This window comes from Carcharhinus amblyrhynchos, chromosome 10 (assembly GCF_965287045.1).
Source record: "Carcharhinus amblyrhynchos chromosome 10, sCarAmb.v2.hapA, whole genome shotgun sequence".
In the NCBI taxonomy this organism is placed as follows: Eukaryota; Metazoa; Chordata; class Chondrichthyes; order Carcharhiniformes; family Carcharhinidae; genus Carcharhinus; species Carcharhinus amblyrhynchos.
Window position 1 is genome coordinate 68,246,362 of NC_137333.1, and position 24,809 is coordinate 68,271,170.

Genomic DNA, 24,809 nt, shown 5'->3' on the forward strand with positions numbered 1-24,809 from the left:
TTTAACTGCTTAATGAAAATACAAAATTTATTGTTTTAGGTATTCTAAAAGCATCATTAAATTCACAAACCACAACTACAAAAAAGCAGTGTATAAATATTTCTAAATGAATTAATTTGCTTTGAACTTTATATTGACAAACTGGTGGAATCCACCAAAATACTCTTAAAGACTTCTAACTACTAAATGTTTAACTCTTAATTGAATAAAAACAAAGATTTCCTACAGCAATAAATGTTTTGTAGAGCTAACCTTTGATTTTCTACAATATAGTCTACAACCTGTCTGCATTTACAATGGCTGGAATTTTCCATCCGTTCACACCCTGCCACCACTGCAAACGGGGATGGAAAATTTGGCGCTCAGCCAAACTTTTGTTCATGACAGCAAGACCAGAAAATCTCATTGGCAAGTTTTTATCCGCATTGAGAGTTGACAGTAGAAGGCAACTGCATTGATCTCCAAGTCTGGAACTGTGCAGTTTCAAGCACTGAAGCAATGCTGCTTCATGGAACCAGACATTTTATTTTCCCACTAATGATCAGAATTCAGAACTTCAGCAGTGAAGAACATAACTTAGTACAAACACAGTTCAAAGACTTGATTCTTAAAATTCAAAAGTAGGGATGTTCACTGATGATTGCAGCATTCAGTACCATACATCTCAGATACTGAAGTAGTCTGTGTCCATGTGCAGCAACTCCTTGACAAGATCTAAACTTGGACTGATAAGTGGCAAGTAAAATTTGCACCACACAATATCCTCTTGATAGTCAACAGCATTAGCACCACTTAATTCCCACCATCAACATCCTGAGGATAACATTGACCAGAAACTTTAACTGGCCTAGCCAAATAAATACTTCGGCAAGAGCAGAGCCGAGGCTGGGAATTCTGCAGTGAGTGAGTCACCTCCTGACTCCTAAAATCTGTTCACCATCCACAAGGATGTGATGGAATACTCTTCACTTGCCTGGATGAGTGTGGCACGAACAACACTGAAGAAGCTTGACACAAACCTGGACGAAGCAGTCTGATGACTGGCTCCCTATCCGCCACCTTCAGCCCTCGCTCCTTCCAGTGATGCAGTGGCAGTAGTGTGTACCATCCACAAGATGCACTGCAGCAACTCACCTAAGCTCTGTTGACTGTACCTTCGAAAGCTGCAATTTATACCAGATCAGGGTAGCAGACACATGGGAACCACCACATGCAAGATCACTTCCAAGCCACATGCTATTTAGAAACTATATTGCTCTTTCTTCATTGTTGCTGGGTTGAAAACCTTTAACTCCCTTCCTGCACCAGATATTCCACAGTGGTTCAAGAAGATGGCTCACCACCATCTCTCAAGGACAATTAAGAATAAGCAATAAATGGTGAGCTTTCAAGTGATGCTCACACCTCATGAAAGGTAAAGACATTCAGGAACTCTGGTATAAAGCTGTCCCATTTGCTGCTACGTTGGACAGCTTGCTAGCTGTAACGGTACTAGTTTTTACTTATCAAATCAATATGTGCCCATATAACATTTAAGGATTGCATAGCTTATCTCTCCACATTTTTGGTACATGGTGAGGAAACGAGACAGTAGCTATTTAGGAGAGGATGTGGTTAACAAAACTTGTTTGATGCAGCCAAGTGTTCAGATATAAGTCTCAGTGAATCCAGGAATGCAAGAGCAACCACTCCTGTTTAAAGACAGAATGAGTTTGTCATGAATCATTTATAGTCAAGATGTTTTGCAGTCGACGTGATTGCCAATTCCTAGCATAAAACTTAGTCTGAATTAATTTACAAACCACCTGTAATAATTATTTCTTTCCCTAAAAGGTAAACAGCTTGGAATTGAAACTTCCTACTTGAAAAATAAATGAACTACACTGCACTGGAGATACCTCCAACCTTTGGATCATCTCATGCTTATATACCCAAATCTGTTCTTTACACTACAAATATTACTTTACAAACATACAGTTCAGTATTTCTTGCAAGTTTCAGCACAATTAATATGACCATTTAATATACAACATATCTGGTGAAAGTATATTAGAATTGTATTTTACAAAAGAAGTTTTAAAGAATTCAGTATATCTATATATGCAGCGAGTCTATGTTGAAGTAAATTGGCTTTGAAAACCATTCTGTAATAAATACATATCTGATTCTAAGATCAAGTAAGGTGAGCCCTGATAGACTAGATGCAACACTTTGCATCATGCTTACTGACAAATAAGACCAGATGGTGTGTTTTGAATTGTAAATTACAGCTTGAACTATTTTCAAGTAATGACTACAAACCAATTCCAAATGACCAATTTCAGCTTATCGCTCCAGGTACAAGTTCAGCTTCTAAATTCACATTTCATATAGTCAGTTTGATATCATGAGGGTAGAATTAACATGATACACAAAAGCAGCATTAGGTTTAGAGGGGAATAAAAAAAGTGTGGTGAATAATGGCTGCTGAAAATGACATTTAAGTTCATGTCTAAATGTACATTACTTCAGGCCCTTTCTGGGAATTGTGTAAGAAAGAAAGAGGGATTTTTCAAGTAATGCATACAAAATTAACCAAGGCAATGATATTGATTGTTATTAAAGTTCGTCCTTTATATTGGCTGTTCTCTTGCAGTTACAAAAGGATTCATTATCAGTTGGTTGCGGAACATGCTCCATTCCCTCTCGAATTTCTGGCTTAGTTGTCTGCCTTTTGGCATACTCCTAAACAGCAAAAATGAAAAATAAATTGAATTAGAAGAGCTGCTACCAGTTTAACATTACAATGAGAATATTGTGCTCGAAGAGGTTAGTTACTTTCTAATGACAGGTGGTGACAAGACATCAATGTTGTGCCACTAAATGGAGGGATTTATTACAAGTGGAAAAACAGCTTAATCCATTACATTACCTAAACCTGATGGAAATCGAAAGCTCTGATCATCTTGTTGATAAAAGGGAAATTTCTGATGGGCAGAGAGAATCTCCAATCTCACCCACAGCTGGGATTCTCCGTTCTTGCTGCAGCAAGTGAGATTTGGCTGAGTGCCAAATTCTCTGTTCTCACTAGGGTGCAGTTCATACAAGTAACAATACTGATTAGTTTTTTTGTTGGAGAAAAATACGGCCAGGATTTTTCAGCTGTTCATGCTCTACAGCTGATGCAATTGAGGCTGGAGAATTTGGCGCTCAGCGGGACCAGAAAATCCCCAACTGGCATGAACAGCCAAAAAAATCCAAAAAATTCATTTTTACAGGATGTGGGCATCATTGGCCATCCTTATTTATTGCCCATCCACACTGACCTTCTCAATAATGTGTCAACCACATTGTTGTGGATCTGGAGTCACATTTAGCCAGACCAGGCAAGGAAGCAGATTTCCTTCCCTATAGACATTAGTGAACCAGATGGGTTTTTATAACAATTGACAATGGTTTCATGGTGATCATTAAACTTTTAATTCCAGGTTCTTACCAGATTCAAATTTCATTACCTACTGTGGTTGGATTTGAACCCAGGTCCCCTGAGCATTACCCTGTGTCTCTGGATTACTAGTCCAATGACAATACCACTACGCCACCGTTTCCCCTTAGCTAAATGTGAAAATCACTCCAGGATTTATAGAGCTCAGAAACAAGACCATCTTCCCAAAAATAATTCAGATTCTGAAATATAAATTAGAAGAACACTGGAAGAAAAACAGAAAATGTTCAAAACATTCAATTTATCTGTCATTATCATCCAATTCTAATGATGGATTCACAACTGAAATAGCTGTTCTCCCCATTGATACTGCCTGACTTGCTGAGTGTTACCTACAATTTCAGCTTTCCTGGATTCCCAGCTTTAGTGCGGCCATTAACTTTGGAAATCTGAGTTTATGGTCCAAGGAAAACTTGCATTTCATTACAATAATCTGTATAATGAATTTCTCGATAATGTGTCAGACAGGCTCATTTGGTAGCCTCTGAATCAGAAGCTCCCATTCCAGAAACATAAGTATAAAAATTCCAGTGCATTACCGAGGGAGTGCTGTGCTGTCACAGCTGCTGTCTTTTGTTCAGCAGTCTTTCAAAGAGCAAAGGTGTTCTCCTCACTGAGGGATAAGCATTGACCAGGACAATCAACCTATCTAAAACAAATGATCTGGCCATTATCACATTGCTGTTTGTGGGTGCTGCACATCCTATATTACAAGAGTAACTACACTTTATAAGGTTCCTCATGTCTTTGGGAGGACTGAAGGTTAAGTTTCTTTTTAACTTTCATGTTTGATCTGTCAGTTTTGTCTGTCTCTTTTGGCTTACCACTGAGGAAAACACAAAAAAGGTAAAATAGAAGAAAGAACCCACTTATGAAATCACTCACTCTCCAAATTATCTCTAAACAAAAGAAAATTGAAGATCAGAAATTTCCCATCTCCTTTAAAAAGGCAAATAAAGATTTTTTTAATATCATGTAGAAACATCTCATCCATTTCTGCAAATGAGATCATAAATACAAAACTTTTTCAGAGAGAATGTCAATCCGCATCAAAGATTTTAACAACCAAACCTATATCTAACAACTCAATTTTTCAGAGAAGTGCAAGTCATGACTATCAACATTATTTTGTTTATATGCAATTTTCATAATTGGTACAACAATGTATTTTAATAATATCGTAGTTTCCAGCATTTGCCCACCCTTTAGCACCAATACCCCACAGGTGGCAAAAAAATGACATAACAGATTACTTTCTAATTTGAAAACTATTTAGCTTCAGTAGAAGCTTCACTTTGACACTGGAATTATAATGCACCAAGTGTGAACCATATTAGCACATCTTTATCTCTTTCTTTGCACAGAGTGATGTTTCTTGGGTTCCAGGCCAATCCAACACAAGACACTCCACAATGGAGTAAATTCATACAAGTTTCAAAGATTATCTCTCTTTACCTCTGTGCAACCAAATGAGAAAATTAGGAATTTATTAGTATGTAGAAATGAGTATACTTTAGGGACAGTTATTGGGTCTTTAAATTTTTTTATGTAGTCACTGAGAAGAGGAAAAAACCCTAAACTTTATAATCAAAAAAGACATAATGGACATAACACTGAGAAGCAGAGGTAATCCAGTGATTTTCCCTTTGTTGGTTGCATCCTAGTAAATCCACATGACTATTTTACTGACAAATTTAAGAATGTTAAAGATTTCACATGGGAACCCCAAGTTTGTAAATATTAACATATAAAAATGCCAAAAGTGTTTTTAAAGAAATTACCAAGGATCCATCCAGGATGAGTGGTTATCCCTAATGTTTCCTTCCATTAATGTTATCATCCACTGATCCAGTTGAATCAGAGTAACACATCCTAGAAAATTCAGTACAAAACTGCCTTGCAGGACTATGTAATCTAATAAATTGATCTATTAAGTCTCTCAAACCTGTAATACTATGTAATAGTAACAGTAAAGACTTGAGGGCTGCAGGAGCTCTCTAGCTAGAGCTTGTCCTGATCTGGCAATTTTCTGAGCTTCAGCATCATTGTCCTAAGAGAAGACCAAGCAAATGAAAAAGATGTTAGCAAGATGTACATAGCATGCCATTCAGAAACTTCCATTAGCCACTGCATTGTTACAAATATAAGACAAGGATTACCTTGTAATAAATATCTTTTACTACTATTACATGCATGACAAAAACAAGATTATTGCTATTAACTTTTGTGTAATAATATGTCACACACATTCTATGAACTAAGGGTTTACAATAAGAAAAAAGATTCAACTATTCTGCAAACATATTGTTATTTTAATTATACAAGAAGAAATCGTATGTTTCATGCAACAATTGCAATAGAAAATTAAGTTGCCTTGCTTCACACTCTTGTGGCATGGATTGCTTCATTTATTGCACAATTTCTACATCAAATTAATAAGCAAACCTAATAAGGTAAGAATTAAGTTAAAGTCTAGCCAATATGACAGAATGATATAGCACTGTCCAAAGATATGTCCCATGGGTAGCTAACTTGCAGCTGTTATCAATAAAACTACATACCCCTCGAGGAAACTTTGCAAAGTGATTACATTAACAGGCATTGAACTCAATAACTTACAATAACTCAAGCCATCATTACACATGATTCATACTAAGCAAGCAGTTTGTTAAATATAATTTATTTGTCTTAAAAGGCTAACTACATTTCAGAAAAGTTTTCTTGATTAAGTCTTTGGAGCTGTCTAAGTTTATAAAATCTGGATACTTTCCCTAAATGATTTGAAAAACAAATCCAGAAACATTCAGGTATGAATGTCTTGCTAAGAGGAAAAAGGAAGCGTATGTAAGGATGAAAAAACAAGGTTCAGTTGGGTCACTTGAGGGTGACAGAGTAGCTGGGAATGAGTCAAAGAAAGGGCTTAAGAGAGCTAGAAGGGGGCATGAGAAGTCTGCGGGTTGGATAAAGGAAAACCCAAAGGCTTTTTATTCTTATGTGAGAAATAAAATGACCAGGATGAGGTTAGGGCCAGTCAAGGATAGTAGTGGGAACTTGTGCATGGAGTCAGAAGAAATAGGTGAGGTGTTGAATGAATACTTTTCTTCAGTATTCACTAAGGAGAGGGGGCATGTTTTTCAGGATGAGAGCGTGATACAGGCTGATAGGATGGCAGAGGTAAACGTTCTGAGGGAAGATGTATCAGCAATTTTGAAAAACCTGAGGGTGGGTAAGTCCCCTGGGCCAGATGGGATACATCCTAGGTCACTTTGGGAGGCAAGGGTTGAGATTGCGGAGCCTTTAGCTTTGATCTTTGGGTCCTCACTGTCCACGGGGATTGTGCCAGAGGACTGGAGAGTGGCGAATGTTGTTCCTCTCTTCAAGAAAGGAAATAAAGATGACCCTGGTAATTATAGGCCAGTTAATCTTACTTCAGTGGTCGGTAAGTTAATGGAAAGGGTCCTGAGAGATAAAATTTATGACCATTTGGAAAGATGCAGTTTAATCCGGGATAGTCAGCACGGTTTCGTGAGAGGTAAGTCCTGCCTTACAAATTTGACTGAATTCTTTGAGGAGGTAACTAGGTGTGTAGATGAAGGTAGAGCAGTTGATGTCATATACATGGATTTTAGTAAGGTGTTTGATAAGATTCCCCATGGTAGGCTCATGAAGAAGGTGTAGGATAGGAGGAAATTTGGCCGATTGGATAAGTAACTGGCTACCTCATAGAAGACAGAGGGTGGTGGTGGAGGGAAAATTTTCAGACTGGAGGCCAGTTACCAGCGGTGTACTACAGGGATCAGTGCTGGGTCCTTTGCTATTTGTGATTTTTATCAATGACTTGGAGGAGGGGGCTGAAGGGTGGGTTAGTAAATTTGCTGATAACACCAAAATTGATGGAGTAGTGGATGAGGTGGAGGGCTCTTGCAGGCTGCAAAAAGCCATTGATAGGATGCAGAGCTGGGCTGAAAAGTGGCAGATGGAGTTTAACTTTGATAAGTGCAAAGTGATTCATTTTGGTAGGACAAACTTGAATGCAGATTACAGGGTTATCGCCGGGGTTCTAAGGAATGTGGAGGAACAGAGAGATCTTGGGGTGCATATCCACAGATCTCTAAGGTTGCCACTCAAGTGGATAGAGCCGTGAAGAAGGATTAAAGTATGTTAGCATTTATTAACAGGGGGTTTGAGTTTAAGAGCCATGGGGTTATGCTGCAACTATATCAGACGTTGGTGAGACCACATTTGGATTATTGTGTTCAGTTCTGGTCACCTCACTATAAGTAGTACGTGGAAGCATTGGAGAGAGTGCAGAAGAGATTTACCAGGATGCTGCCTGGTTTGGAGAATAGGTCTTATAAGGAAAGGTTGAGGGAGCTGGGGCTTTTCTCGTTAGAGAGGAGGAGGATGAGAGGTGACTTAGTAGAGGTTTATAAGATGATGAGGGGGATAGATAGAATGGACGTGCAAAGACTATTTCCTCGGGTGAATGTAGCTGTTACCAGAGGGCATAACTTTAAGGTTCATGGTGGGAAATATAGGAGGGATGTCCGAGGTAGATTCTTCACTCAGAGTGGTTGGGGTGTGGAATAGACTGCCTGCTGTGATAGTGGAGTCGGACACTTTAGGAACTTTCAAGCGATTATTGGACAGGCACATGGAGCACACCAGAATTATAGGGAGTGGGATAGCTTGCTTTTGGGTTTGGACATGGCTTGGCACAACATTGAGGGCCGAAGGGCCTGTACTGTGCTGTCATGTTCGATGTTTCTATAACAAGTGCTGACATTTTGAATAACTTTGCCTTAAAGTATATAGTTCACTGTTATGTTAGCTATATTTAGTTAAGTACTGTACCTGTTCTGTTGTTATATTATGCACAATTTACTTTTTTGTCACATCAATAAATACTAACTTTGTCCCTTTTCCCACATTTCTACAGTTAAGTTGAAATTAAGTAGAAAATGGTAATAATTAGTGTGACAAGTATAGTGAACTTCAGATTAAATGACAGCAGCACCTCCCCGTGGTTCATGGCTAAACCGCACTAAAGCGTCAATGACTGGAGGTCCTAAATTTGACCCCTACAATTAAATTAGTCAATCACATCAAAGTCAGCAGTGATCCCAATTCCTTTTCCACTTTGTCCCCAGAATTCACCTTTCCTGAAAGTGCTAATAAAGGCTGTGGTGTAGTTCTAGGTAATCAAATGAGTATCAAGACAGTACTCAACAGTAAAAGTTGATTTTGATACAAATCAAAATCAGGAGCAGGAACTGTGGCTATTGTATTCCCTGTCCAGCTTGAGGTCAAAGCTTAGTATAGCACCTATGCTGAATAGAGAGACTTTCTTCTTTCATTTGTGCTCTGCCCGTAAACAGGTTCTTCCACGGCTCTGTCTGCTTACTGATGCTTCATCCCGAGATATTTTTCTGAACAATTTTTTTTTGTCTGTGGTGGTTTGCAATTACCTTCCACTCTCAGGGGGAAGGGGGGATCCCTAAGTCTATCTCAGTTAGAATGGGAAGCAAACCCATGCTATTGATGACAATCTGAACCACACGGAAGCCACTCAACTGAGCTACCTGGCCCCTAAAGACAGACTAACTCAGCATAAATCACAATCTGAGCAAGAGCTTCCAATATCTGAATGGATCAGTGATACACCACATTTACCCACTGAGCCTTTCGGGAAATTCTACACAGTAAAATATAATGGCATCACAACTTGCTTACTTACCTTCACCCATTTAATCCTCTCAATAACATCACTCATATCTCTCTTCAGTGGAACATAGTGTTTCCATGGCTTCAGGGATCTGTAGAAGTGCTCATAATATTTAGAATCCTGCTTCAATACAAGGCTGTCACCCAACATAAGGTATGGGAACCTGTAAGCTGCCACAGTACCATCCACATTCACTTGGTATTTATACTGGAAAAATGTTCAGAAACATCTCATCTCAATAAAAAAAGTTCACATGAAAATTTTTAATAACTGCATCTAAAAGAAGCCCTTCTATAAAGGGTATTTTTTTCAATTGTAATAATGAGGATTTACCTGAAAAGATACTTTAAAATTTCAATAATTATAGGACACTTAATATAATGAAAAATATATTGGCCTGATGTAATATTGATTTGAAGCTAATGTTTTGTAAGTCTATATTCACAATAGATAATATAAAGCTTGCAAGAAATTTATTGTTTGAACATCTTTTCCAGAAACATAAATTAACACATACAAGACATACAGACTGTAGGTACTGCTACTGAGTTTGAGCACACTGACCTGTCTTTACCTCAAAGACCAATTCTGCTTCACATTTTTAAAAAAGGGGAAAGGAAATAACACCGTCAAATTCAACATTGTTACACCTGCTTTTCTGGTGTGAAACAGGCAAACGCAAATTGCAGAAACATTTGGTTTCATGCTGACAGTTGGGGCTTCTTTTTAGATCCTGAATATTTAATTAAAAGTCTCTGAGCCCACTTTTGACCTAGATATCTAAGATTATTTAGACTTACTAATCACAATTTACGAATAAGTTGCCTACCTGGCAATTTTGAAAACAACTGTTGCAGGCCGTTCAAGAAAATGGCCTCAAACCTCCACGTAATGTCCCTTTTGTGACTGGACGAAGTAGGAGTGCTTCTCCTGACTTCACAAAATAATTGTGGAGCACTACTGGCCTGCCAAATTGGCTTCCCCCTCTCTCCCCACCAGATGTGTGTGTGAGCTTCAGCTCTGGATGAAATTGGTTCAGCTCCTGCACCTCACCAGAATGATAGAGTCCAAGGACAACACTGGGTAACCCTTACTCTGGCACTGATTGTGTGCCACAGGTATTATGCCCATTTCAGATGTTACTGAATTCAGGATCCTGTGGATTTATGATTTGGAAGGCTACCAATAATTCTTAATCCCTGAAAGTATTTTTCTGGTAGAAGAGTAAATACTGGTAACATTATATAACAGCAGCTAATACAACATCTGGTTGCAGTGCAGGAGGTAGTGGGAGAAAAGGAAGGGACATAATATACATAGCAGATTGTATCACCTCGGCAGTATAAGTCTCTTCCATGCCTGGCGTTCTCCCTATAGAAAGCTTCAGAATCACAATGAGTCCACTCAAACCCTGGCAATATTAATGGCTAGGTTTTCTTTCTGTACAGTCTGTCAATCTACCATCTGTAATCAGATCTGTACCAATAAGCTTACAAGCCAAGCAAGGTATCCCATTACCCCTACCTCGCCACTACATCATTGAGAGTGAGATTATGGATTCAGCAGGGCAAGGGAGATTGAAACCATGTCCACTAGTACATGGAAACGGAAGCTGATACTCCAATTTTGCATCCTAAATAACATTGTATTTTACAGTAAAATTTGGAAATTAAAATAACACAAGATTTTAAAATAATTCTTTCATTTGCCTATTGAATCATACCTTAAAAAAGTCAAAGAAACTGATTAATTGCGCTTTCCCAAGTTCTTTCTCTTCCTCACGAAAGAAGAAATAGGCAGTTATTCCTGCATCCAACAGCTCAGGATTGTTTCTGGAGATTCTCACTAGTTTCAGCCTCTCTTCACGACTGTCCCTGCCTCTCCAAAAAGCTTGCTCTATTTTATCATACCAGGCAGGACCTTGGATTTTGCAAGAAATAAGAAATAATTTCAGCAATTTTAAATACAGTATGTTATCAGTTCTTAATTTCAGAAATTCCTCTTCTTCTCCCCATGTCAACCAACATTGTTAACAGTTCTCAATGCTCCTCCTCTCAAAAAGGAAACCCTTAACATTCTTCTGACTTATTTAGAATACATTTAAATTCAGAAATAAACTTAAAATTGGGGATCAAAAACTAAAATATGAATGAATTAATTAGAATTTGTCCTTATTTCAGGAATATGCAATTCATTTTTGGAGCAGACACTAAAATAGAGCCAATGACCACATGCTTTTCCATTCACTCTATTTACAAGTTTTGCTGTCATTTATTGACCACCCTTAATTGCTCAAAAAGGTGATGGTGAACCACTGTCATCCGTGTACAGTTAGGACTAGTAATCCCAAGGACTGAACTATTGATTCTGCGACGCCAAGACAGCAGGGAATAAGCCACCAAAATGAAACTCAACTCCTGCTTGGCTTGATGCTATAACAAGGTATCCCACCACCCTACCTCGTAATAACATTGTGGACTGCAACGATTCGAGAAGGCAGCTCATCACCACCTTCTCAAGGGCAACTAAGGATGGGCAATAAATGCTAGCCATCCAGTGATGCCATGTCCCAAGAATGAATAAAAAAATGTACATTTTAGCCCGTAGTTTATGGTTAGCTCTGAATAAACACCCTTTGCCAGCTGTTACATTTACAGTTGCCCACAGAATTTGCCTAGGCTTTTAGACTGCGATATACAGCTGAGAATTCAAATTCAGTTAATTAAATACATCTGGAATAATAATCTTATATCAGTATTGGTGACCACAAAACTATTGGATTATTGTGAAAATTCATCTGGTTCATAAATGATCATTAGAAAAGGAAATCACCATCCTTACCCAGTCAGGCTTATGTGACTCGAGACCCACAGTGATGTGACTAACTCTATAATTATCCTCTGAAAAGGCAAGGCTGTCTGTTGTATTCAAGAAGAGGGCTCACCACCACTTACTCAGAAGTTAATGATGGGCAATAAAACCTTCAAACATTCCTCCCTCATTTCCTCCACTTCTCCTTGATTCTATTGAGGTTTTGCTTCAACCATAGGGGGCATTGGATGAGACCCCACCGGGGCTACTGTATACAGTTTTGCTCTCCTTAATTAAAGAAGGGGTACACTTACATTGGAAGCAGATCAGAGAAGGTTCCATGGGAAACACTTGAGCAGCTGGAGCTATATCCACAGGAGTTTAAAAGGATGAGAGGTGCACTTATTGAAACATATATAATTCTGAATGGGTTTGACAGAGTAGCTGCCGAGATATTTCCTCTTACGCTGGGATCTAAAAATAAGGGACACAGCTTAAAAATAAAGGTCCTCCTATTTTAGATGGAGATGACGTGGAATTTCTTCTCTCAGAGGGCTATTAATCTTTGGAATTCTCTTCCAGAGAGGCTGGGTCATTGAAAATATTCAAGGCACTGTTGGACAGGTTTTTGATCAACAAAGGAATCAAGGGTTATATGGGGGCAGGCAAGAAAATGGAGTTAAGGCTACAATCAAATCAGCCATGAATAATTATTGAATGATGCAGCAAGCTCCATAAGCCAAATAACATACTCCTATTTCTGATAATTTTATATTCCTATTCAACAGTCAGTAAGGAGGCTTATTAACAGAAGTAAATTAACAATGATTTGCATTTATGTAGCATCTCTAATATAGACATAGCCCAAGGCATATAGCGGAAACATGATCAAATAAAAAATGGCATCATGGTTAGTAAGAAACATTAAGCAAACAACTAGAAGCTAGATCAGAAAAATAATATTAAAAGAGTCTTAAAAAGGAGCACTGAAGTCCAAAGAGGCATTTCAGAGGTTTGGGTCTACATGACTGAAGATATTGTCACTTATGATATGCCAAAGGGAGGGAGAGATGCAGAAGTGTTGGAGCAAGGCAGAGTTCTTGGAAGATGGTAGAAGTGGAGGTGATTGAGAGATAGGAGAGGCAAGACCATGGAGGGATTTGAACATGAGGATGAGAGGTTTTACATCATTTTAATGCTCCAGGTCAGCAAGTGCAGGGATGACACAAGGCATGCATGGGGTTAGGGTAGAAAGTCATCTAGAACTGTGTCGCCGGTGTTTATGGAGGATGGAAAATTAAGGAAATCAACAGGAAAGTATTGGAATAGAATGTGGAAGTAACAAATGCACAGGTCAGAGTTGCAGCAGCAGATAAAGTGAAACAGGAGTGCCAGACTTTCCAGGTTTCAGAGGTGGCAGAAAGCTAAATCTGTAATATGGAGGAAGCAAGTAGATGCTCAATTCAGGGCTAATTGACAGGGAGATTGCAAAAATTCTGGTTCAGCCCAAGATAGTGGCCAAGGAAAGAGAATGGAATTGGTGACGTGGGAATAAAGTTTGTGGAAGGAGCCAAAGACAACAGCTTCAATCTTGCTAATGTTTAACTCAAACAAATTGTAACCTATCCAAGACTAAATTCTTTTATATGCAGTCAGACAACACAGAGACAGCGTGCAATGGGGCTGGGTGTCATAAACATATGTGCAAAACTTGATGTCATGTGTTTGGATAATGTCTCTGATGGTAGTTAGTAGGTAAGGAAGGGGATAAAAAGGATGGATCCTTCAGTGGGATGAAGTACGAAGAAAAGACACTGGAAACTTCCCTTGGCTGCGATTGGATAAGTGAGAGAGGATCTGAGTAAAGACAGTCCTATGCAGCTGGACAGTGGGAGAGAGACAGAGAGACACTGGGGCAGGATGATATACCAACTGTGTGAAAAAATGTAACTAATTTACAGATGCACCATAGGAAGCATTCTTTCTGGTCGTATCACAGCTTGGTATGGCTCCTGCTCTGTCCAAGACCGCAAGAAACAACAAAAGGTTGTGAACGTAGCCCAATCTATCACACAAACCAGCCTCCCATCCATTGATTCTCTTTACACTTTCCACTGTCTCAGCAAAGCAGCCAGCATAATTAAGGATCTCATGCACTCTGGACATTCTCTCTTCCACCTTCTTCCATCGGGAAAAAGATATAAAAGTCTGAAGTCACGTACCAACCGACTTAAGAACAGCTTCTTCCCTGCTGCCGTCAGACTTTTGAATGGACCTACCTCGCACTAAGTTGATCTTTCTCTACACATTAGCTACGACTGTAACACTAAATTCTGGACTCCCTCATTTCCTTTTCTATGAACAGTATGCTTTGTCTGTATAGCACATGAAACAATACTTTTTGCTGCATGCTAATACATGTGACAATAATAAATCAAAATCAAAGCAAGGTTAAACAGGAGTAGGGGGATTTGGTGACAGTCACATAGGATTTCATCTGTGACTTTGATTAGGATTATTTGGGCGGCACAGTAGCACCATGGTTAGCACTGCTGCATCACAGCTCCAGGGACCTGGATTCGATTCCCAGCTTGGGTCACTATCTGTGTGGAATTTGCACATTCTCCTCATGTCTGTGTGGGTTTTCTCCGGGTGCTTTGGTTTCCTCCCACAGTCCAAAGATGTTCGGGTTAGGTTGATTGGCCATGCTAAAATTGCCCCTTAGAGTCCTGAGATGTGTAGGTTAGAAGGATATGGGGGTAGGATCTGGGTGGGATTGTGATCGGTACAGACTCGATGGGCCAAATGGCCTCTTTCTGCACTGTAGGGTTTCTATGACTCTTTCTATGATTGATTCTAGTTCAGTGCTGTGGCAGGATTGTAGAAGTTCACACAAGAAATTAGAACAATGGGCATGGACTTTTGACGTGGCAACATGTTCAAGGACTTGAATGTTTGGAGATGGAGGGAAGTCATCCAAAGGTGGATGAAATTGAGGCTAAAATACATGAGACAGAGTATGGAGCACATGAGAGCAGTAACCACATTTAATAAAAAACAGAAAATACTGAAAATGCTCTCCAAGTCAGGCAGCTTTTGCGGGAGAAACAAAGTTAACGTTTCAAGTCAATGACTTAAAAAAAATCAGAATTGAACAACCATTGGCCTGAAACGTTAATCTTGTCTCTCTCTGCACAGAAGCTGCTAGAACCTGCTGAGTATTTCCAGAATTTTGTTTTAATTTCAGATTTCCAATATCTGCAGCTTTGGTGTTGATATCATTTCTCTGATTAAATTTCAACTGCATTTGTCGTAACAGAAAATCTCCAGCCTTGACTAATTTATAACAACAAAGAAAATGAAAAGAAGATGAGAGAAGGGGAATAAAATGGCTGGAGAAATAAGCTCCTGTATGGAAAATTTAATGTTAAATAAATAAAATCCACTGCAGCAGTAGGTGTCAGGTGATTGTTTTTATATTAAATTTTATGATGAATTCAAACAGAAAAACACAACCTACCAGTCTGTCCTTGAATGGAGAGAAGATCATTTGTTACACCACGGAGTGTTTCCAATGAAGAGCGTGTTATATCATATGTTGGAAGGACAATATCTGCAGTATCCTCAGAACCACACCAAGAAATGATGGGCAAGGGGTTATCCTTCATTTTACGGGTTTCCAGTGGCCAATCTCCAACATTTACATAGAATTCAACATCGGGCAATCGAACCTACGGAAAATCCATAAAAAAAATTAAATAATGTATCATTTTGTAACAGATTACAGTAGAAAGGATATGAATTTTAGACTGTGGTCTTATTGACACTTACTTTCCTTGCTAAAGAAAGCAGCATTTCATCTGAAAACATCTTGAAGTCAGTGTACCGCCCCATGGTTCGTCGATAAACCTGGTTATCCAATATAGTGTAGTGAACAATTCCCCGATCACCAAACCGATTTGGTACTTCTTCTAGTAGGAGCGCGAGATCTATACTGGGAAAACTGGTGAAGTCGTGAGAAATCTGTTCCTCTTCTGCAGGACAGGATACGGTATCTTTCCATTTCTGAGGTTCCTCTTCTGGACAGTAACAGTATTCGTGATAAACTGGCCCTGATAACAGAAGCAGGAACACAACATATTAACATTACATGCAATTACACATTGTCTCTATATAAGTTAGCCCTGTCAAAAACAATTGTTTAGCAGACATTTCCTTGCACCAATTCACCACAAATATCAAGCTCTATATCAACAAAGTTCAAACAATTTTCATAAATTTGCGAGGTAAATTGTTCACTACATTTTACATATAAATGCCTTTACACGTAATGTTAGAATGACCAACTTGTCAATTTGCAAGTCTTTTTCTTCTGCTGTAGCTGGAAAGTAACTTGTTCAGGTTAGTTGTTGAAGACTATTCCAGCCGCAGTAATTTGGCCACAGGACAGTAAAAAAAAAGTGCAGAAGATTACCTAGATGTCATCTCTATAACTTTACATTTTTGGGCAAATATATTCCCTGAATTTGAAAAGACAAATAACAATTGAAGTGAATTACTGCAGGTGCTAAAAATAATCAACAGGTCTGACAGCATGTGTGGGGAGAGAGACAGTCAATGTTTCACATTGAAAATGATGCTTCTTCAGAACAACCACAACTTGCATTTATATAGCATTTTCAATGTAATAATAAATAAAAATCAATTATTTGGCAACCACTATCTGTCAAAATATCGCAATGAGTTAAAGATCAATGTCTAGACAGCAGGGAATTAGAATGCAAGGGCTAATGACTCTGGGGAGAGATTTCTTTTCAGTGTCCAGAATGAAATGGGCTCGAGAGAGAGAAGGGGAATATGGATAGAGAACAATACTGGGCAATGATCAGAGATTGCTCATCAACGTTGTTTCTTTTCAAAACATTAAAATCAAAGTAAAGCAAGTTAAGAACAAAGTTATAGTTCCAACACCCAACCTCCTACTAATGCCTGGAAGATCTGAACCCCTGTAGGCAGTCAGATGGTTACAGCACTTGAGGAGGTCATCTAGCCACAAAGTCCCTCTCAGCAATGTTCAACGTCAAAAACTAGCATCCTTAGGAGAGATTAAATAAAGACTTGGCTGAAAAGAACTATCAGTGAATAAAAGTCTCACACAATCACTTCCTGTTTGGGAGGGCATATGCTCAGTTTTGCGGCAAAATACCCAAACATCAATAGGACAGAAAAAACTCATTAATAAAGTTCTGTATACTTGAGGAACAAATCAAAAGAAACTCACATGCACTTTCAATGGCACCTCTGGTTCTTTACCAATTACCTTAAACCTTACCTTGGGTTGCCAGCCCTTCTACCCTGGAAACAATCACCACTCATTTAATATATCAAAATCATTAATGATTTTGAAGACCTCCATCAAATCTCCAATTAACCTTCTCTACTCTAAAGGAGGACAATTCCACTTTTCCAGTTCCTCATTCCTGGCACTATTTGAGTAAATCTCTTTTCCTCTCAAAGGTCTTTCCTTTTCCTAATGTGTGATGCCTATAAATGAACTCAGTAATCCAGCTGAGGCCGAATTAGTATTTTACAAAGTTTGGCATTATTTCCTTCCTTTTAGTACTCTACGTAGCTTTTAAGTAAATCAAGGATCCCATAGATTTATTTTTATTACAGTCTTCTCAACTTATCCTGCCACCTTCAAAAGGTTTGTGTACTTGTCCCAGGTCTCTCAGTCCCTGGACATTCTTTAAAATTTTGCCATTCAGTACAAGTTGCCTCTCCTCATTCTTTCTATTGAAATGTATCATTCGACACTTTTCTGCATTAAATTTCATTGGTCATCTGACTGCCTATTTCACTAACTGTACATCCTATTGAAGTCTTACTGTCCTCCTCAATATTTACTATATTTCTGAGTTTTGTGTCATATACAAACATTGACATGCTGCACTTTACTCTCAGTGTAGCTGTGGCAGAGGGGCAGACAGTCAGATCGGACAAACCCCTCAGTTGCCCACTGCCTGGACCTGTTTATGGTGAGTCTGGCCAGGCCCAGGAGCAGGTTCACGAGGAGGTCCTCCACCTTCCCTGTTCCCTTCCACACCGGGTGCCCATAAATCAAGAGTGTGGGGCTGAAGTGCACACAGAACATCAATAAAAGATTTTTTAGGTAACAAGGGAGTGCAGCCTTAGACATTAACATAGAAATGGTCCACGGACTCCACAAGACCGCAAAAAGGATGCACAGAAAGGAAACACTGTTTGACCAACAGCCTTTTTAAAAATCTATTTATTAATAGCTCAATGTTTATTTACACAAGATATTGTTTATAGATTCAGCTATTAATGCCTTAATTGATTGACACTTACAGGTTTGTAGTCACAACAGGTTCTAAGAAGTGATGAATGAAAGGCAGTTTTTTTAAAAACATTGTTACTATAGGGTTCAAAAATAGAAAATGCTGGAAAATCTTGGCAGGAAGGAAGGGACATCCATCCTCAAAAGTTTGGCTCTATTCTCTCTTCATATTCTCCCTCCATAGATGCTGTCAGACCTGCTGAAATTTTCCAGCATTTTCTGTTTTTGTTTCAGATTCCAGCATCCACAGTATTTTACCTTCATCTTACTAGTAGATAAATTAGTTTTGATCAGCATGTATATTGGGTGAATGAGCATGGAAGTGCTATGAGTTGATACGGAGGGCAAGGGGGCCATTGGCTATGGGTGGAGGAGCATGTTTTGGCATGGAGGATACAATGGGACATTGGGGATGGGGGATATGGATTGGAGTGGAGGATGTGAGGGGGCATTGTGGGTGTTTGGGAGCCCAACTTGGCATAGATGAGGTTGGGGAATGGGTGGGGATGTGAAGGGTAAGGACTAGAGGACCTGATTTTGAATATAATAACTGGGACAACATTCCAGAGAACTTTTAAACATATCATCGCATCACTCAGCAGCCCCCATGGCTGGCTCTGAACTGTTCCCACAAGTATGGCCATGATTCCAGCAAACCCGCTCCCCCACCACCACTCAGCAGAAAAAAATCACACCTTTCCAGCCTCTTTTTCCGAGGCAAGTGCATCAAACCAGCAAATTTCCAGACTCCTGCTACCAGCCATCAACAGGAAAATCCAGCTCATGAAATTGTGGCTACAACAGAGATCTGGCTAAAAGGAGGGCAGGACTGGATATTAAATATTCCCGGATATAAGGTGTTCAGAAAAGCTTGAAAAGAAAGGAAAAGAACAGGAGTGGCAGTGATCATGAGGATGCACCAGAGTGGCCAAGGACAAAATTGACTTGGCGAGAGCTAAAGATCAAAAAAGGTGGAATTCTATTGGTCAGTGTAGTCTATAGGCCACCAACTAGAGTGAAAGGTGTAGAAGAACAAATCTGCAAGGAACTTACAGAGAAGTGTAAGAATTATAAAGTAGTTATAATGGTGGATAATTGTATATGTCAAATAGAGACTAGGACAATAATAGTGTAAAGGACAATGAGGGGCAAGAATTCATAGGTATGTTCAGGAGAATTTTCTACAACTGTATGCTTCCAGCCCAATATGAAAACAGACTATTAGACCCAATTTTTGGAATAAGGTGAGCAAAGTGGATCACAGTCATAGTGAAGATGCCTGTGTTGGACTGGGTTGGGCATTGTAAGAAGTCTCACAACACCATGTTGAAGTCTAACAGGCTTATTTGGAATCATGAGTTTTCAAAACGCTGCTCCGAAAGCTCGTGATTCCAAATAAGCCTGTTGGACTTCAGCCTGGTGTTGTGAGACTTCTTAAAGTGAATCAAGTGGCAGTAGAAGAACATTTAGGAGACAATGTCATAGTATCACATATTTTAGGCTGACTATGGAAAAGGATAAGCAATAGTCCAGAGTAAGAATAATTAACTGGGGGAAAGCCAACTTCAATGGGGTAAGAATGAATCTGAACCAGATAAGCTGATTCAAAGATTAGCAGGCAAAACTGCAACTGAAAAATAGGATGTCTTTAAAGAGGAAGTTCAAGTATAATCGAGGTATATTCCCACAAAGCAGAAAGGTAAGGCAAACAAATCCAGAGCAATTTGGATGACAAATGAGATTGAGAGTAGAAAAGGTGTGCTTATGTCAGTTAGATAATTGAGAACCAGGCCAAATATAGAAGGTTCAGAGGAGAATTGAGAAAGCAAATAAGAGAAGCAAAGAGAATGAGAAGAGACTGGCAGCTGACATTAAAGGAAATCCAAAAGTCTCCTGTAGGCAAATAAATAGTGTAAGGATAACAAGAGGAATGGGGCTGCTTGGGGACAAAAAAAGGCATGGAGACAATGGATATGGCTGATGTATTAAATTATTACTTTGAACCTGTCTTTACCAAGGAATACGCTTTCCAGGTCATGGTGAGAGAGGAGTAGTTCAAAAACTTGAAGGATTTAAAATTAATAAGGAGGTGGTATTGAATAGGCTGCCTATACTTAAAAGTTGATAATTCCAGTAAATACTGACCAGTTTAACATCAGTGGTGGGGAAACTTTTAGAAACAACAATTCAGGACAAAGTTAATAGTCATTTGAGGGAAACATAGGTTAATTAATAGTGCAGACACAGATTTGTTAAGGGAAAATCATGTTTAACTAACTTGTCGGAGTTTTTTGATGAGGTAGTGGGGAGACTTGATGAGGTTAATGCTGCTGATGTACATCAACCTCCAAAGGCATTTGGTAAAGTGCAACGTAACAGACTGGTGGGCAAAGGTAAAATTAATGAAATAAAAGGGCAGAGGAGCAACATGCATACAATATTGGCTGAATGGCAGGAAATAAGAGTGATGGTGAATGGTTGTTTTTCAGATTAGAGGAAGGATTATAGTAGAGCTTCCCAAAGATAGTATTAGAACCTCTGATCTTCCTGGAATATATTAATTACTTAGATCTTGATGTGCAAGGCATCATTTTGAAAGTTACAGTTAATATAAAATGTGGAAGTACTGAAAACTATAGAATTTCAAAAAGACAGACAGATCTGTGGAATGGAGGGGTGGCATTACAAGTGACAGATGAAATTTAATGCAAAGTAGTGCAAAATAATTTATTTAGGTAGGAAGAACATGGAGATACAATATAAAGGCACAACTCTAAAAGGGTCTATATGTGCATAAATCATTGAAGGTGACAGGACAAATTGAGAAAATAGCTAATAAAATATGGTATCCTGGGCTTTATCAACTGGGGCAAAGAGTACAAAAGCAATCATGTTAAACCTGTATAAAACACTGGTTTGGCCTCAATTGGAGTATTGTGCCCAGTTCTGAGATTAGAAGAAGGTCAGAGGGTGCAGAAAAGATTCACAAAAATGATTCCAGGAATGAGGAACTTCACCGTTTTCCTTGAGAGGAGATTTGATTGATGCATTCAAAATCATGAGTCTGGACAGAGTAGATAGGCTGAATTTGTTCTCATTGATGGAAGGTCAATTTGAGTCATTGGTAAAAGTAGTAATACTGACATGAAAAAAATCTTTCATCGAGTAAGTTGTTAGAACCTGAAACGCATTGCGAGTGAGATGGTGGCAGGTTGAATCCGGGGATTCAAAGGGGAATTGGATCAACGTCTGAAAAGGAAAAAAATGCATGGCTATGGGAAAAAGCTACAGGTGTGACAGTAGGTGGACTACTCCTTCAGAGGGCAAGTACAGTCACAACAGGCCAAATGGTCTCCCTTTGTGCTGTAACTATTCTATGATTGTACAATTCCTGTGGCACTTCCTCTTGCCCCAAGGCACCTCTGAAACATATATTCCTGACTCCTATATTTACAGAGTTTCCTTCAATTACCTCTGGAGCTAAATAACTGACCCGTGGTTTCCAGTACTGCCTTATCATGTGGTCACACTATCCTATTGTACTAAATAACATTGTTGTAACAATATACAGTCAAACCAATTAGATCTTAGTGCTGAGCTCACGTTCAGGCCAACTCCACTCATTAAAATATTTTCTCACAACTCCTCCATCCCAATGTTTTTTTAAATTTGAATTTACCTTTCAAAATATATGGAGACTGGCCTACATGTTGACCTTGATGGAATATTTCAATCTTTAGCCCCTCACTGGCAGTTCCATACAGTCGGTACCTCATAAGAAATGTTCCATCATTTCGATCCAAGGGTGCAGGTACATAACGCCGAACATGTTCTCTGGAGGACAGCACTATGATCACCACGCTGAAGGTGTTACTTCCTGAATTAAAAAGGGCAAAATGAATGACTTTACTTTTCAGTTTCACTCACTATACTATATTTATTAATTTAAGAACATAGACTTTTTTAAAAAAACCTCCAAAGTTACAATTGGCTGGAAAGGAATCTCAACAGAAAATCCACATTAGAGTGGCTTTTAATTTGCACAAACATGTGAGCACAGAAATTTGATTATAACCTTTAAATGACTCCCAGATGTCTGGTAGTGGTCATGATTCCATTATAATTCAATCTGGGGAATTTTAATTTACTGTTGTACTGCAAGATGCAGAACAATACTGACAAAAATGCTTAACCATTAGGACTGCATTGCTGGACTTCAATAAAGTTAAGCTAAACCTGGCTGCAATGAAATATTGCAATCAATATAGTTTTAAGAGTGAATTACAGCAACAAATCCAGAACTGATGACCATGTTGTTTCACTGGGAGTGAACAAAATGGTCCAGATTCCCAGGAGGAATTTACATACCGGGAGAAGAGGTGACATTTTCTCCTGTGGAGTTAACTGCCTGGATATAGAAATATCGAACCGGCAGCACAACATCAGCCCTCAGACCCGGCCCCCAGACCAAACTTTTTGCAGCACTCACTTCCTCTTTCCCTGTTTCACATTTACCAAGACAAACCATCAAAAACAACTCCACCGAAAACACCCAGAGCCATTGCTGCCGCTGCATTATTTTTGATCTGCTCCGATTCACCGCCTAGACATTTGCAAACTTCCCACCATACCACCACCCACCCCCCCCCCCCCAAATAAAACTTCAATGCCACCCGGGGATACTCCACATCATTAGCCGCCTTTGACTGGAGTGCGGAAACCCCGATGGCTGCGTCGGAATGAAAAGAAAACCTGGAACGGATCCCTGGTGGAGCCGAACCGAATAACAATTAGCTTGCATTTATATAGCGCCTTTAATCCAGTACGATGTCCCAATGCTCTTCACAGGAGTGTTATCAAAAAAGATTTGTCATTCCCGCCCCCCCCCCCCCCGATGTGGAAAGGTCTTGATGTTCCATCCTGCTATCCAGTGGAGATGAGGGTCTGCACTGGAGGTCTCTTTATTCTGGCGTTGTCCCCTGTTCCATTGGAGATCTGGGCTTGGAGAGTGTTGCACCGTGCAGTCCCTTCAAATATGTTTAAAAGTCAATTCACAGAGTCCAGGGCTACCTGTAATTTTTGCAATTACAGAACATAAAATGCTGGAAAGACTCAGTAGGTCTGGCAGCATCCATGGAGAGAGAAACAGAGTTAACATTTTGATTCCATATGACCCTTCAGATTTCAGATCCCAGCATTTGCAGTTTTCTTTTTGCTTTTACTGTAATTTTTGTGGCCTGGGTGAGTCTGTGTTTCATGATTACACTGACCCTGAGGGAGTTGCTCCTCTACCAATGGCCAATCTTTAGTTCCATGCACTTGATCTTTTGCCACCTGATTGAGAGAGGAACAGGCAATTCAAATAACTCCTTATACATTAGCTCTTGGGCCTCTCTAATTAGGTGATCTTTAACAGATCCAGACATGGTGTAGCTGATGGGATGGTCACTTGAGATACCTGCCTTTCTTAGACAGGTATGTCCAAATCTGACTATGCCTGGAAAGGGAGCATATTATCCACTGTTATACTTGAGAAATTTTGCAAATGGTGGACAACTGAGGAATTGAAGTACAATAAAAGGAATCAAAATTATAATTTAATAAGTTGGTAGTTTTGTCCTAATTTCAAACTTAGATCTGTGTACATCTAACAAGGGAGTAATTATTGTTTATGTGTTCGTGTTCAATGCTTTAATGATTTTAACTTATCTAAAAGTGTCAAGTAAGATTTGACATTGATACAAACAGGAGATGAGTGATATTATAATTGGGAGATGTGCAAGAGGCTAGTATTGGATGAGCACAAGTGATCTCAGAGGGTTGTAGGGATGGAGGAGGTTACAGCAATAGAGAGGAGTAAGCCAATAGAGGGATTTGAAACAAGGATAAGAATTTTAAAATTGAGATGTTGCCAAACTGGGAGCCAAAGTAACTAAACCAGCACAGGATTAAAAAGTGAATGGACTTGATGTGTTTGGATATGGGGAAAAGAATTTTGGATCAGTTACAGTTTTGAAGGGTGGAAGATGGCAGGCTGACCAGAAGAGCATTGTAAAAGTGACAAAGGAATGGATGAAGTTTCCAGCAACAGATGAGCTGAGGCAGTTGGGGGGTAATAGGTTCTGAGATGGATGTAGATACAGATCAAGTACATTGGAAACAGGATTTCTCATCAGCTCCCCACACTAGCAGAAAGAGTGAGGTAGAATTCAGGGGCACAGAATAGAATAAAGAAAATACAACAGGTAACATGTTTCTTCAATGAATACACTGGGCAAATGCCCTGACATGGAGTTTTGAGAAGGTCTGAGGAAACATACATTTGCCAAGTTCCATTTTGAAATTTTAAATTATAATTATATATCATTCACACTTCAACTCATTACATGTCTATGATTTTAATGCATTTCACATGAAAAGTTCACATT

At 39.2% G+C, this 24,809-nt stretch overlaps 1 protein-coding gene across 1 annotated transcript; it reads right to left on the minus strand.

Moving 5' to 3' along the window:
- On the minus strand, positions 1-23,028 carry poglut3 (protein O-glucosyltransferase 3). The gene is made up of 8 exons (XM_080197268.1): positions 22,750-23,028; positions 22,061-22,258; positions 15,852-16,132; positions 15,541-15,751; positions 10,933-11,129; positions 9,222-9,416; positions 5,430-5,534; positions 1-2,724 (listed from the first exon to the last, which is right to left on the minus strand). The coding sequence occupies exons 1-8, from the start codon at positions 22,955-22,957 to the stop codon at positions 2,599-2,601; spliced, it is 1,521 nt and encodes a 506-aa protein (XP_080053394.1). The 5' UTR covers positions 22,958-23,028; the 3' UTR covers positions 1-2,598.
- Between the last annotated feature and the right edge of the window lie 1,781 nt (positions 23,029-24,809).